Source organism: Lagopus leucura, unplaced genomic scaffold (assembly GCF_019238085.1).
Source record: "Lagopus leucura isolate 7727_CA_CO unplaced genomic scaffold, USGS_WTPT01 Super-Scaffold_100001, whole genome shotgun sequence".
Taxonomy (NCBI): Eukaryota; Metazoa; Chordata; class Aves; order Galliformes; family Phasianidae; genus Lagopus; species Lagopus leucura.
The window spans coordinates 69,660,928-69,674,514 of NW_024962262.1; the positions used below are offsets into that span (position 1 = coordinate 69,660,928).

General features: G+C 41.8%; 1 protein-coding gene across 3 annotated transcripts in view; it reads left to right on the top strand.

Moving 5' to 3' along the window:
* Positions 1 to 242: 242 nt before the first annotated feature.
* Positions 243 to 13,587, top strand: part of LOC122178272 (heat shock transcription factor 2 binding protein) — a 36,135-nt gene continuing 22,790 nt past the window's right edge. For 2 of the 3 annotated variants that reach the window (XM_042868345.1, XM_042868347.1), the window contains exons 1-4: positions 243 to 293; positions 2,643 to 2,793; positions 9,094 to 9,197; positions 13,075 to 13,224. In XM_042868345.1, the coding sequence (XP_042724279.1) occupies positions 258 to 293; positions 2,643 to 2,793; positions 9,094 to 9,197; positions 13,075 to 13,224 (441 nt within the window). In that variant the 5' untranslated portion in view covers positions 243 to 257. Of the gene's footprint in view, positions 294 to 1,582; positions 1,602 to 2,642; positions 2,794 to 9,093; positions 9,198 to 13,074; positions 13,225 to 13,587 lie in introns of those variants that run through there. The other variant, XM_042868346.1, reaches the window with a different exon arrangement.

The following is a 13,587-nucleotide window of genomic DNA, read 5'->3' on the forward strand; positions in this document are numbered from 1 at the left end:
CTTGGGGTGGGGGCTGTTCGCGGTACGGGAGAGCAGTTGCGCCCCGCTTTTACACAAACTCTCTCAATAATAATAATAGTAATAAATAGACAACTGTTGTGCCTAAAGGTGTTTTTATTCGCTGTAAATCACAAAACGCCCAGCCCAGCCCCTCCCTCAGGGCAGCGGCGCAGCGTGACGCGCCGGCGCAGCACCGTCTTCCCGCCCTCTGCCTTCCCCTGTTTTTCCCGCCCTGCCGCCGGGCGGTGCTTGGTGCCATGCGGCGCTGCGCGGGGCAGGCGGGCGAAGCGCAGGTAGCGCCCGGTTGGAGGGCGGGCTCTGCCTGAGGGCTGCGGGGAAGGGCCGTGCTTCCCTCTGCGCGGAGCGACTTGTTGCAGCTGGACGTTGTAGTGCGGGGGAGTGTTGGGTGAAAAAAATAAATCCTGGTTTTTCTGTGTGAGGGTCTGTGGTTTACAGGGAGGAACACCCCGCGTTTTGAGCCTCGGTAGTGGGTTTTGCCTGGGTTTGGTCGCTGAGAGCAGATAATGTGGTTTTTATGCTATGCTTTGTAGTTTTGAACTTACTGAACTCTATTTCTGGCTTTCCTGTTTGTCTGACTGTAAGTGTTCACCTGGTGTCCTCTATGGAGTCCTATTACATATGCATATGTGTTCTTGAGACTAAAATGAGTTGTTTTTCTGTGAGTTGCGTAGTGTTGTGTGTCTTGATTGTGCTAACTTTCCCATAAAGGCTCCCTAATTGCAACTGCAAGTTAAAAACCATTTTCCATGTCTGTATTGATGGTGAGTGGAGTTAAATCCAGTCATTGACTGGTTGCTAGCAGAATTCCTGAGAGGTCGGTACTGGGGCCAGCCCTGTTTTATGTCTACATTGATGATTTGGATGAGGGAATTGGGTGCACCCTCTGTAAGTTTGCAGATGACATCAAGCTGGGAGGGAGTGTCAATCTGCCTAGGGGTAGGAAGTCCCTACAGAGGGATGTGGAAAGGTTGGATAGCTGGGCTGAGGCAGTGGGATGACCAGGTGCTGGGCTCTGCACTTCTGTAATAACAACCCTGGGCAATACAGCAGTTTGGTGCAGAATGGCTGGAAGGCTGTTCTCAGGAAAAGGATCTGGGGATGTTAGTCAGCAGCCTGCTGAACATAAGCTAGCAATGTGCCCAGGTGGCCAAGAAGGCCAATAGCATCCTAAATTGTATCAGAAATAGTGCAGCCAGCAGGAGCAGGGAGGTCATCAGGACAGTGATAAGATGAGAGGAAATGGCTTCAAGTTGTGCCAAGGTGGGTTCAAGCTCTACATTAGGAAGAATTTCTTCTCAGAAGCAATAGTGATGCAGTGGCACAGGCTGCCCAGGTAGGTGGTGGAGTCACCGTCCCTGGAGGTGTTCAAGGAAAGGGTAATTGTAGCACTGAGGATCATGGTCAGTGGCCATGGTGGTGATGGGTTGATGTTGGACTAGGTGATCTTAAGTAGTTTTTCCTAACCTTAATGAATCTGTGATTCCATAATGACCTGAGTTTGGAAGACTGGACTGGAGATGGCTGTACCTTGAGGCGATGGTTTCTTGTATTCTCTAGCACACTCATCTGTCTGAAAGAAGGTGAAACAGTATGTCAAGAATCTCAGTTTCTGAGACCCGCACCATTCCCTAAAATTTAAACTGCTTAGAAATGTCATTTTTGCATTGTGAAAGTTTACTAGGTCACTAATGTTTTAGACAAAGGAAGCTGAACTTTTTTCTATGTCAGTGTGTAGCATCTTTAAGATGCAGCAGTGTGCATACCAAAATACACCAGAAACTGGAGTTGGGTAGTTTATTATAGAGAAAAAGTTGGTATCGTTTTAAAAATCAATACATGTTCTCTTGAACTGTGCAATTGAAGTTATTTCATTGCAGTATCTTGGCACAAGAGGAAATAAGTAAATACATTTCATAGAACCATTTTAGTTAGAAGAGACCCTTAAAGGTCATGTAGTAAAACTTCCCTGCAATGAACAGGGACACCTACAGCTACATTGGGTTGCTCAGAGTCTGGTTCAGCCTAACCTTGAGCATCTCTAGGGATGGGGCATCCACCTCCTCTCTTCTTGTTTTGATTTGGGATTGAGTTACTTTTATGTGGGATTGGATTACAAACAGCTTTTGCTTCTCACAAAAGGTCAAGTACTCTGACAAAAAAAAATACACATGTTCTAGATAACTGAGGATCTTGCAGTTATTTGAGTTAATTAAAAAATGGAGTTACAGTGTATGTTTTACAGCAGTTTCTAAACAATAGCTTTGCATAAGTATAGCATTTTCAGACATGTGAATGTTAATCCTTACAGCTTTCTGAGGTACATTGCACACGTTTTAGGTGAAAAAACAGATGTAAAAAGATAATACAATTTGCTTTAGGCCAGAGTGGCAAAAATCAGATTACACTCAAAGACTTTCTGTCCCAGTGACTCGCTTTAAATTATTGCTCAATAGTTCTCTTAAAATAAGGTTATGAATTTCTAAATTGATGTAGTGCAGAGCAATACTGTTGAGAGAAAGGACGCAAGCAAAAGTGTACTTCAAAGCAGTAACAGTGTCATTTTCTGGGGGAAGGGGGTTTGTTTGTTTTTATGTTGGTGGTTGTTTTGTTTCCCATTTCAGAAGGATGAAAGCAACGAGGACTTCGTTCAAGTCAGAAGGAGGGATTTGGAAAGGCTGACAACTGAGGTCATGCAATTGCGAGATTTCTTACCCAAGATACTCGATGGTGATATTGTGTGGACGTTCCAGAAACTGGATGCTATTGAATCAAGTGAGTGGTGCCATGTTGTAAGCTGAGATAGTTTCTGCCAAGTCTATTCAGTGCAAACTGTTTTGCCCAGATGAATAGTCGTAGAGTTTGAGGCGTTCCAAGTTTAACTGTGCTGTTTAGATTGCTTCAGGAAATTGTTTTTGCAATGAAGAAAATTAGAAAGCACATTAGAAATGATTAGGCTTAGGTCAAATTAATTTTTAATATTTTGCTGTGGATAATACAGTTCACATGGTCAAAGAAGGTGCATCAGGAAAAAAGTGACTCTTCTTGGAGGGAATGGGAAAGTATTCTGTTTTTCAAAATGTCTCTTAAAGTGATCAGCAAAAGAACAGGTGAAAAAAAGAAAAAAGCAAACCTGCAGTTAAGAAGCTAAATTTGAAGGAGTAAGTAATAGCTTTGTGTTTAATAGGTTGAGCTTTGAAAACAGCTATTCTACCTTGAGTTTGAGTCAGATCTTGACTTCTTCTCTGTGAGACTTTCTCTTGATGAATACCCAAGCAGTCGAGTGAAAGATCTACCTAGCAAGTCCCTGCCTCTTGGTGTGAGTGTCTGCATAATCTCTGGCCCACGTAGCCTTCTGGAATGAGACCTTAATGTATAATTTTTTAACTTTCTTTGGGACTTTGGCTCAGATGGTAGAGAGCTAGATTGTGGTCTAGCCTCAAATAAATGTATTGGCCACAAAGTACTGGAAGAGAAGCAGAGTTCTGGAGTCCTACACCAGAATGCTGGCTATGTTGGTTAAGATAGACATGGAACCACTTTTCATAGGATCCTTTGGTTCAAAGTTGCTTTCCTGCTATTAACTAATTTTTAGTCAAAATTCTGTAGCTAGAAGTACAATAGAGTACCTAGGAAACATCACGACTCAAACATTTCTGTAACTTCCAGAAGTTACCGCTTTTCAGAATTACATTCCAGTCTTTAGAGCTTGCTGCAATTGCTGGCAGAACTCTGGGCTAATGCTTCCATTTTCTTTTTCCTCCAACAAAAGTCTAGGACATAAGCACAAGACCTGCCTATGATAGCAAAGATTGTATTGGGGTGGAGTTTCCAGCAGTCTCCATCATCTGCTCTTTGGAAGGCTTCTTGCATGCCATCAAGTACCAATAGAGATAAGGAGACTATACCATCTCCTGCTACCACTTAAAGTATCATCCATGTCACAAGATGTGATGTAAGATCTTGAAATGGCCTATACCATTGCATGGTATCAAGGACTGTTGCCTGTTGGGTTAAGCTTTCAACATCTTCAACTCGTTACATCTTTCTTTTACATAATTTTATCAGTGCTCTGTATACTCAATGAAGATTAAGATGTTATAATTATGAAATAAACAAGAGAGCTAGGCAAAGCAGATTACGATAACAAAAAGAGAATAGATGGAAAGCTTACCTGTATCCTGGGCTCACTTACAAAACTCCAGCAGAGTGGATCTCAAGATCCTTCCCTACTGGTAGCCAGCTCTTCAATAGGTCTAGAAGCCAGGCTCCACCCCTTCCATCAGCACAGGTAAATTGCCTTCACCTGTGCTCCTCTGGCTGACTCATTGCTTGCCTCAGGTGATCAATCAGAGGTTTAGACCGTGACTCAGCAGTTCCCATACATGCTCAGCCACAAAATTCCTCTTATGCTCCTTGTGTCAGGCACCAAGGTGTCATTATCAGTGTATTCTAGCTGCAGGTTTGTGTTGTTGACACACTGATCTCAAGACTTTCTTCCAAATGTTTTGCTGGCTTGCCATTACTCTGTAGGTACTTTGGAGGAATTGCTGAAGTCAATCTTTAAATTATCTTGTGTGTATCCCCATAAAGGAGACTTTTCTTCCAATTAATGTTGTGTCTTGATTACTTATTCAGGCTTTTGCTGCTGTTTTCCTCTACAGCTGGGCATGTCAAGTGGTGATTTTTGCTATTCCATTCTGCTCCCACTTCTGTAGCAACAACAGCATAGAATAAGATACGCTGTGGAACATGCTGCTCACAAAAAGTGAGATGTCACAGGGGCACCATTGCAGCTGTTGGCAATCCTCTGGCTTAAAATAGCGACTTGTCTGGTTCTGGTCAAGTAGGGTCTGTGGATGTTGGTCCTTAAGTAAGGTCTGTGGATGTTAGTGTGTGAAGCTTACAGGACTCTTCTGGCAGCTGCTTGAGGTGGTTTTCCATACAGGTCTCATTGAACCCTGTGGCTGATTCAGGCTTTCAGCAACTATCAGTTTTCTAGGTAGTAAACCTAGAACATCTAAACATCAATTGGTTTATAATCTGGATTATAGCCAGAGACTTTAAACACCTCTTGTTTGTTCAATTGTGAGACTGATGACATCTTGAATAGCTTCAGGAAGCTCTGAGATCATTGTATTTATCACTTGCATAGCTTGATCAGTTAGATACCTGTTTGCTATGGGAGTATCTCGCTGGTGGTATCCAAGATCTGAACTGGCAACAATACAACTGGCACTACATTTGTGCTGCTGTTGAAGTCTTTGCTAAGGCTTTTTCCAGCATGATTCTTTGTCTCAAAAAGAGGGGTCTGTTTTCTTCTTACTGCCCTATTCAGGAAGAGTGGTTGGCTCCAGGAACCTTAGAAAAATTATTATACACCTATTCAGCAAGACCTAGCCCACTGTATATAGCACTGTTTAGATCAGTAGAATTGGAATCCCATCACTTGTTATTCATTGTAACTGTACTCACTTCTCCACTTCCAAGAGCGTTGAGTTTAGATCTCTTTTCCAGAAAATACTCTGGTGTGACCTATAGCATGGAGAAGAACGAGCCCACTAGAATTGTATGCCATTTCTTCTGTCACACCAAGTGTCTCCTTTTTTTTGGCTATGCTGTTGCTCTCAGGGAAAAATGTCACTTCTTCCTGGAGTCAGATTTACCATTGCAGTGGTAATGTCACATATTTCCTGTTTGTATAGAGATGTCATTTTGTGTTTTTTGCTCATCCTTGTTGACAGTGAACACTGCTTCTTCGCTTGTTTAAGGCAGACAGTCTGAACCTCAGGATTTTAGTCTCAAAAAGGAGGGAGCTTTCTTACCAGGGAGTTGGGACTTACAGACAATGGGAAAATCTGTCGGGCTTCCTCTGTGCTGACAGGACTGCACTTTGCAGGGAGTGAGCAGCACAGCTGTGGTGTTTAACATCAGAAAAATGTCTGGTGCTCGTTCAACTGCCATATGTCAAGGGATTGTCAAGTGTTGGGACTGGTAAATCCAACCTTGAATTCACTTCAGAGCACACCTGGAAGATTTGACTGGACGCAACAAGAGGAGTTCCCAGGATTGAGGCATAGCTGACAGTAGGTCTCTTTATCAGGTCTTTTCATCAGTCCTACCATTTTTTCCCTTATAGGATAGACTTAATGTTAGTTTCCTTTGACATAAGCCATCACAATACCTTAGAGGTAAATTCTTCTCCTTTTATCTGCAAGTCTTCAAAAGACAGCACGTAGTGCTTTATATGCAGACCTTAGTTAATACCATTCCTTTTCTCCTAGCTCAGTCTTGGTCTCAGAAATCTAGTAGTGAGATGTGCAGTATCTTCATATGCCTCCCGGCACTGCCAGTACTATATTCAGGATGAATCCATCTCATCAAGGAGTGGAGGTGATTATTTTCACTCTGAAGAGTTTGTCTCCTTGCAGTGAGTGAGGGCTTCACTAGGAGTTGGTTTCACTGGGTGTCCTTACCTGGCAAGGATGAAGTGGTTCTTGGTCTGCCATTGATAAGCAGAGCATGCCATCCTTGGACTCTATATGTCTTTATGTTATAGAATCATAGAATATCCTAAGTTAGAAGGGACCCATAAGGATCATCAAGTTGAGCTCCTGGCTCCACACAGGAGCACCCAAAAATCAGACCGTATGTCTGAAAGCATTTGCCAGAGTTCAAGAAGAGTCTGGACGATGCTGAAGACCCGCATTCACAAAGTAATAAGAGACATGGGACTGGACTTTGTGAAGGAAAGAAAAATTTCCTATCACTTGAACGGTTCCTCAGAAGCTCAATGAATCCATCCTCCTGTTCATTTCTATTAGTTTCCTTTGAGCTGTAGGTTCAAAGGAATTGCATGTTTGGAGAGAGCACCCCGGCCCCTGGGCACATCCTGGGAGTGGGATTTGCATTGCCTGGATGCTGTCTGTTGAAATGTCCCGCTGTTGGTGGTTTAGCATCCCACAGTGGTCAAATGGAAATACATCTCATCTTTTTAGAAGAGCTGCTCTAGGTGTCTTATTTTATATCTGCTGCTCAAAGTTGCGTGGATGCATTAGACATCATAACGTTTTGTCAATTAGGACAAAGGAAGAAAGGAACTTTGTTTCCAAATAATGTAGAGCTATTAAACTAAATGTATTTTTTTGATGTTACTTTTAAGCTTTATGATATACTCTGCTCTTGTGAGGCCCCACCTGTAGTACTGTGTCCAGGTCTGGAGCCTCCAGTACAAGAAAGACAGAGAGCTGTTGGAGAGGGTCCAGAGGAGAGCCATGAAGATGATCAGGGGACTGGAGCACCTCCCCTACAAAGACAGGCTGAGGGAGCTGGGCTTGTTCAGCCTGGAGAAAAGAAGGCTGGGGGGTGACCTCATTGCAGCCTTTCAGTACCTAAAGGGAGCCTACAAACAGGAGGGGAGTCAATTCTATGAAAGAGTAGATAACAGCAGGACAAGGGGAAATGGTTTTAAGTTGAAGGAGGGAAGATTTAGGTTGAGTATCAGGGGAAAGTTCGTTACCAAGAGAGTGGTGAGATGCTGGCACAGGCTGCCCAGAGAGGTTGTGGATGCTCCGTTCATCCCTGGAGGTGTTCAAGGCCAGGTTGGGGCCCTGGGCAGCCTGGTCTGGTATTAAATGGGCAGATTGGTGGCCCTGCATGTGGCAGGGGGGTTGGAGATTCATGATCCTGGAGGTCCCTTCCAACCCAGGCCATTCTGTGATTCTGTGATATCTTTTTATGGCGTGATCGTGTGTGTTACTCGGTAAGTACATTCAGAAATATTGACTGTGTGTGAGGGGAAGTATATATAAGGCATGCTAAGCCATAAGCAACAGATATGATCAAGGATGTGATGCTTCGGGTGGTGCATAACTTATTTTTAAGCTTTTAATATTTAGAGTAGATAATGTCTGCTTGTTACTTTATGAAATTACGTAAAGGTATAAACACACACAATAAAACTAGCTGGAGCCATGTTTTTTGAAGTAAAAAAGTATATATAAACAGTGAGTATATATATATACACACACAATACATATATATACACATATATAAATACACAATACATATATATACTTACTCGGTATATAGTAAGTATATATAAACACAATAATTGTTCTCAAAAAATCCTTCCAAGTTTTTTTTTTTTTTTCTTAAACAGACATCAGGATCTTGTAAAATAATAATGTAATTATTATTGCATTATTACGTAATTATTGATATTTTTTATAATACTGAATTATTTTAAAATACAGTATTAAAATAATATAAAAAATAATGTAATATTTGAAACTTGATTTCCAGCCACTATGTAAAGCACCTGAAGTGCAGCATGAGGTGTGTGACAAATCAGACTCAGTTTTAAGGGAGTCACTGGTAAATTGGGTTATCACTGGCACTGTTTAAGTGACTCATAATGCTTTATGCACATTCATGTAAAATATTGGAAGTAGTTGCATAAAATTCCTATTATCCACACAATTTGTGGTTTGTTCATTTGAAACATTCAATTTTGAATGATGTTGGTGTTCCTTTTCTTTGATTTTTCACTGTATTTCCTGAATTCTGAAGGCAGCAGATAGAAAACAAAATAGAACGCTGGGTACATTTAAAAAAAAATCCCTGGGGTGCTCAATTCCAGAATAGTATCTTATCAGCACATGCTATTTAATCATAGAATGGCCTGGGTTGAAAAGGACCACAAAGATCATTTAGCTTCAACCCCCAGCTATGTGCAGGGCTGCCAACCACCAGACCAGGCTGCCCAGAGCCACATCCAGCCTGGCCTTGAATGCCTCCAGGGATGGGGCATCCACAGCCTCCTTGGGCAAATAGGAGTATTTCCAGTCTTTTGCTGTTTTGAATCAGAAGCACCATACATTTAGGTTTGTTTTTTTAAGTCCTGTTAAAATGTGACAAATTGCTAAATACCGGTTTGGCCACTAGGAGGTGGTCTAACACAAGCAGATGTTCCATGTGTCTCATAAATACTGTGCTTAGTGGATTCATTTTTCTTTAGTGCAAGCCAGTTGGCTGTAACTTATTATTTCATTTATCTAATTTATTCTGTCACAGGCATGGAGAAAAAGGAGGAGGAAATAGAGCAGCTGAAAATGGATTGTGAGCACTTCAGAGCCCGCCTGGAAGCAGCCCAGACAGATTGCATGAGGGAGAAGAAGGTATATTTGCCATCAGGATAGTGAGATCTGTATGCTTAAGTTCTGAGTAGGAAATTGGGAGCAAGTGATTTTTCTTGTTTGTGTGTCAAAAAAACTTCCTCAGCCTGGAAAACAGGCTCTTTCTGGCCTTTGTAATGTTAAAATCAGCCACTAGTTTTCTATAAATATATAGTAACATGCTGAAGTATGGCATTGTGTGCTCGGGGAGATTGTGGTGTAGATGGCATTGAAAAGGTACGGTACAAAATCCATTCTTTTCAATTCACTGCAACTGTAGCATGTTTTCAGAGAGGAGAACAGAAGAAAATGTAAGCAACACAACGTGCAAAATGATGCTGGCTTCTCCTTTGGTTTGCTTTAAGCTGCGTACCTGTGTTTAGTTTGAGGTTCTTTCACAATGCACCTATTGATCCAGTTGCCACGTACGGCTGTGAGTTGAGACAGAATTACAGAGCTGCTTTTGCTATGTCAGTACAGTGATTAGTGATTATAAAAAGGAAATTCTTAACAATGCAGGAATAATGAAGACCACGATCTCTCAGATCTTATTAGAGTCCAATAGACTTCACAGAAGATTGCATAGACTAGTGGTTAATTGTTGAGAGGCAGTTGTGAAGCAGTGGTGATTATTTGCTGCAAAAACTCCCTTCCAAGGAAGAGTGAACTTAGCAGAAGCTCATTTTGCTGGAGTTCTGCAGTTAGAATCTGCCAGGTGGAATGTTGTACAAAGACAGATAAGTCTACAGAAATTATAAATAAGTGAAAACTCGTGACTTGAAGTTTTAGGGCATGTCTGTGTGGACAAGTCATTCTGGTGTGAACTTTAGTATGAATGTAGCAGCTGTCTGGGTGGCAGTTCATGTGATGGAATAACTGTCTGTTTGGATACTTTTCTGTCTGCTGGGATAAATATTGCAGTTTTGATGTGCTTGTTGTTTAGGCATCCAGATTGAAATCTCAGTAGGATTTAATAGTGTTGCTGCTTTGGATATTGATTAAGTGAGGCCCACGTTTTGTACACATGAATACTCAAAAAAATGAATGGAAGGCGACTTAGGTTAGTGATTTCTTTAGGATGAAACTTTTAGTTAAAGCATGGGTAGTTAACTAAGAATTATTGGTATTTGGTGATCTTGATCAAAGCTCTTCATATCTTTGCTGTTGTGCAGTGTACACCAGTTGCCTAAATGGCTCCTGTTGCTTGTCAAAAAAGTATATGCCCTATCCCTGGAGGCAGGCTAGATGATTCAAGACCAGGATAGATGTGGCTCTGGACAGCCTGGTCTGGTGGTTGGTGACCTTGCACCTAGCAGGGGGGTTGAAACTAGATGATCTTTGTGGTCCTTTTCAACCCAGGCCATTCTATGATTCTGTGATTCTGCATTTGAGTGGATAGTGTTTATGTACATTGTGAAGTCCTGTAGCTCTTTAGGATGAAAGAAGATGGTGTATGCAGAAGTGATTTTTTTTTTTCCTTTATGATTTTGCATGGTATTTTTCATTTGCTTGCTGTTTTATGTATCCTTGTGTATAGTTCCAGAATTATTTTTTACATATTTATTTTCTGAAGGAAAAGGAAATGATTCACTGAAACGAATGATAAAAATGCCTTTTCTGGCTGAGCAGTGCCTTTTTCTTAGGGGACCACAAATCAACATTCTGTTTTCCAGAACTGCTTTGCAATGCTGCATCACTGGTGAGTGAATTGCATTGCTTCCTGAACCTGAACAAAACCTGGAGTGTGCGTGTTATTCTTGGCTAATGCCTCCTTTGTCTGCCTTTTTGTAGTTAGGTGCTTAAGCATCGCTGTATTCCTGTGCCTTGACCATTTCCTGAGGGGGGTGGTGTTGCATAACGCAGCGATTGCTTCACGATTTGAACTCTCAGGAGTGTCTCACTTCCAGGTTGTTTGCTTTCAAGCTCCATTTATCTTCCTGGCTCCTGAATGTTCTATTTTGTTTTCTTTGCTTCGTACCTTTGTTCTCGTATTGTTTTTATCTGTGCACCACTGTGCTGTTTCTCGTGGCTTTGCACCATTGTTGGGGGATGTAGCTATGTGGTCTGGCAGAGCTTTGTTTATTTAGCATTAGCATCCCCATGCAAAATGCCAATAAAACACATTAAACTGTACATTTATCTATGGACAGTACAAGAAAAAAAAAAGACAGGGACAGTATAGGAGATAGACAGAAAGATGCTTGTGGACATTTTGTCGATGCACATGGTAACAGAATAGTTGATAATTCCAGCAGTGAGTTATGTAAAAAATAAAATTTGGCTAAACCTGAAAATGTTTTTGGCTCACCTGAAAATGATCAGAGAATTAAGAAACGAGACAATTTTTGTGACAATTTATGCCTAGGGAATTGGCAGCAAGGTTCAGTCTTTCGCATATATTAAGCCATAAGGTGAGAGAAACTATGGAAAGAAAATATCCATGTCAGTCTGCTTGATAGATTTCATTTGAACATTCCAAATCCTTCCCTGTGTGTTCCATTAGCAGCATGATAAAGCAGCTCAGTTCTGGCTGTCAGATGTGATATAGGGGGCTAGGCAGGTGATTGATGACAAGCAGACAAACAACCTCGTACTGGTTGATTCTATGTTACATAAATTTTTAGGTGACTACCTTTCTATTCTCTCCAAACTGAAAGCAAAATATTGAGGCGAATCTCTAAAATGCCAAGATAGGAACTTTAAAGTCTCGATGGGAATATGTGCTTGAAGGTTGTGTTGCATTTGCTTACTTTGCAAATTGACATCGAAAAGATGCCTTCTCATTCCCCAGGCTTCATCCTGATAAGCGGATAAACAGGGAAGAGTGGGCTGAGGAGAATGTTTTCTGTGCTGAATCTGAAAATCACATTCCCCCCCCCCAGAATGGGCAGATCAAGATCCTTCTGTGATCTGTGGTTCTCTCACTTAATCCCTGAGTTAATGTCAGTTTTCTTGACAGGCCCTTATCTTTCCCTGCAGCACTAATACCACCCCTCAGCACTACCTGGGAGTTCCCACCCATCTGGCAGACTGTGGTATCCCGGTCTCCATCTCACTGTCAGCACTAGCTTGAAGCTGAGAAATGCAGCAGTTTTGCTGTACCTGTAGCAGTCTGTGGGAAGCCAATGAGACATAGAATCATACGTAATCTTGTTACATCTTTTGGCCACCTTCCTAAGTCTTACTGAAAAGTACTGACAGATTGAGACTGAGTCCTGGTTGTGTTGAATTGCTCTGTTCTTTCTTTAGCTCCATAGCAAGAACTACTGAGCACCTCACTCAGCTGCAGGATACACAATGGAGTGTGGGCTTTTCTGGTCTTACATGTGAAAGGCACTTCAAACTTCAGGCTTGTTTTTCTAGGGACTCTTACTTTGCCACTACTTTTCAGGAATATGCCAGTTGAAAGAAGTTAGAAGAACCAACAGGGATAGCCAACGTTTCTCCCACATTAATGAAGGCAGCCCATTTTGAAAACCAGAAGAACCCTCCCTTCCTTTGTGATGTTCCCAGTATCTTTTGTAAAGTGACTGGAAAGGCTGACTTCTGATGCTGAAATCTCTTCCCTCTCTGAGATACACAGCTATTTGCTTAGGATGAGTAGACTTTCTTATCAGACTTCTCTAGGTGCCCCTCAGTCTCAGTGGGTCACTTGGCCTGCCCTTGTGGACAGGCTTCTGGTTACTGTCAGCCTAAGTGATATGTTTACTACTTGGCTGTAGCTCAGGAGAGAAGATTCACATTCAAGGCAGTGAATTTGCCCCCCATCCCACACACACCCTTCCATATATATGACTGTGGCGTTTCTTATTCTGTCCTGTAGCCTAGAAACATCTGGGCTGACATGAAGTGCAACCCTAATTTCTTTGTGTCATTTCAGGAGAAACTAGACCTCCGGCAGCACCTGCGTGAGGCCAAGCAGCAGCTCCTGCAGCAAGCAGAGTATTGCACAGAAATGGGTGCAGCTGTCTGCACCTTGCTGTGGGGTGTATCTAACAATGAGGAGGCTGTTAAAACCATTCTAGGAGGAGTAAGTATGGCAGGTGAATACTTACTGGTGGTAATGCTGGTAGGTATTTAAAATAAGTACCTTGTTTTGTTACACTTTTTAACATAGGAATATATTTCAGAAATAAATTGGACAACAAAGATGTTTCCTGATTTAAATATTCTCTAGGAAACATCCATGTTCTTTTAAGAAAAGCAGGAGATATTAAATGCTATGCAGTAATTAAATTTTGTTTTAGCAAGTAAGGGTTACCTGTTGTCTGCCACACACAGTTAATTTGGAAGCAAGGCTACAGCTAGCATAACATTATCAAGCAGCAATTCCATGCTGGCAGAAAGTTTGGAGGAGCTGTTTCCGTGAAAGGAGGACACATTCATCAGTTCT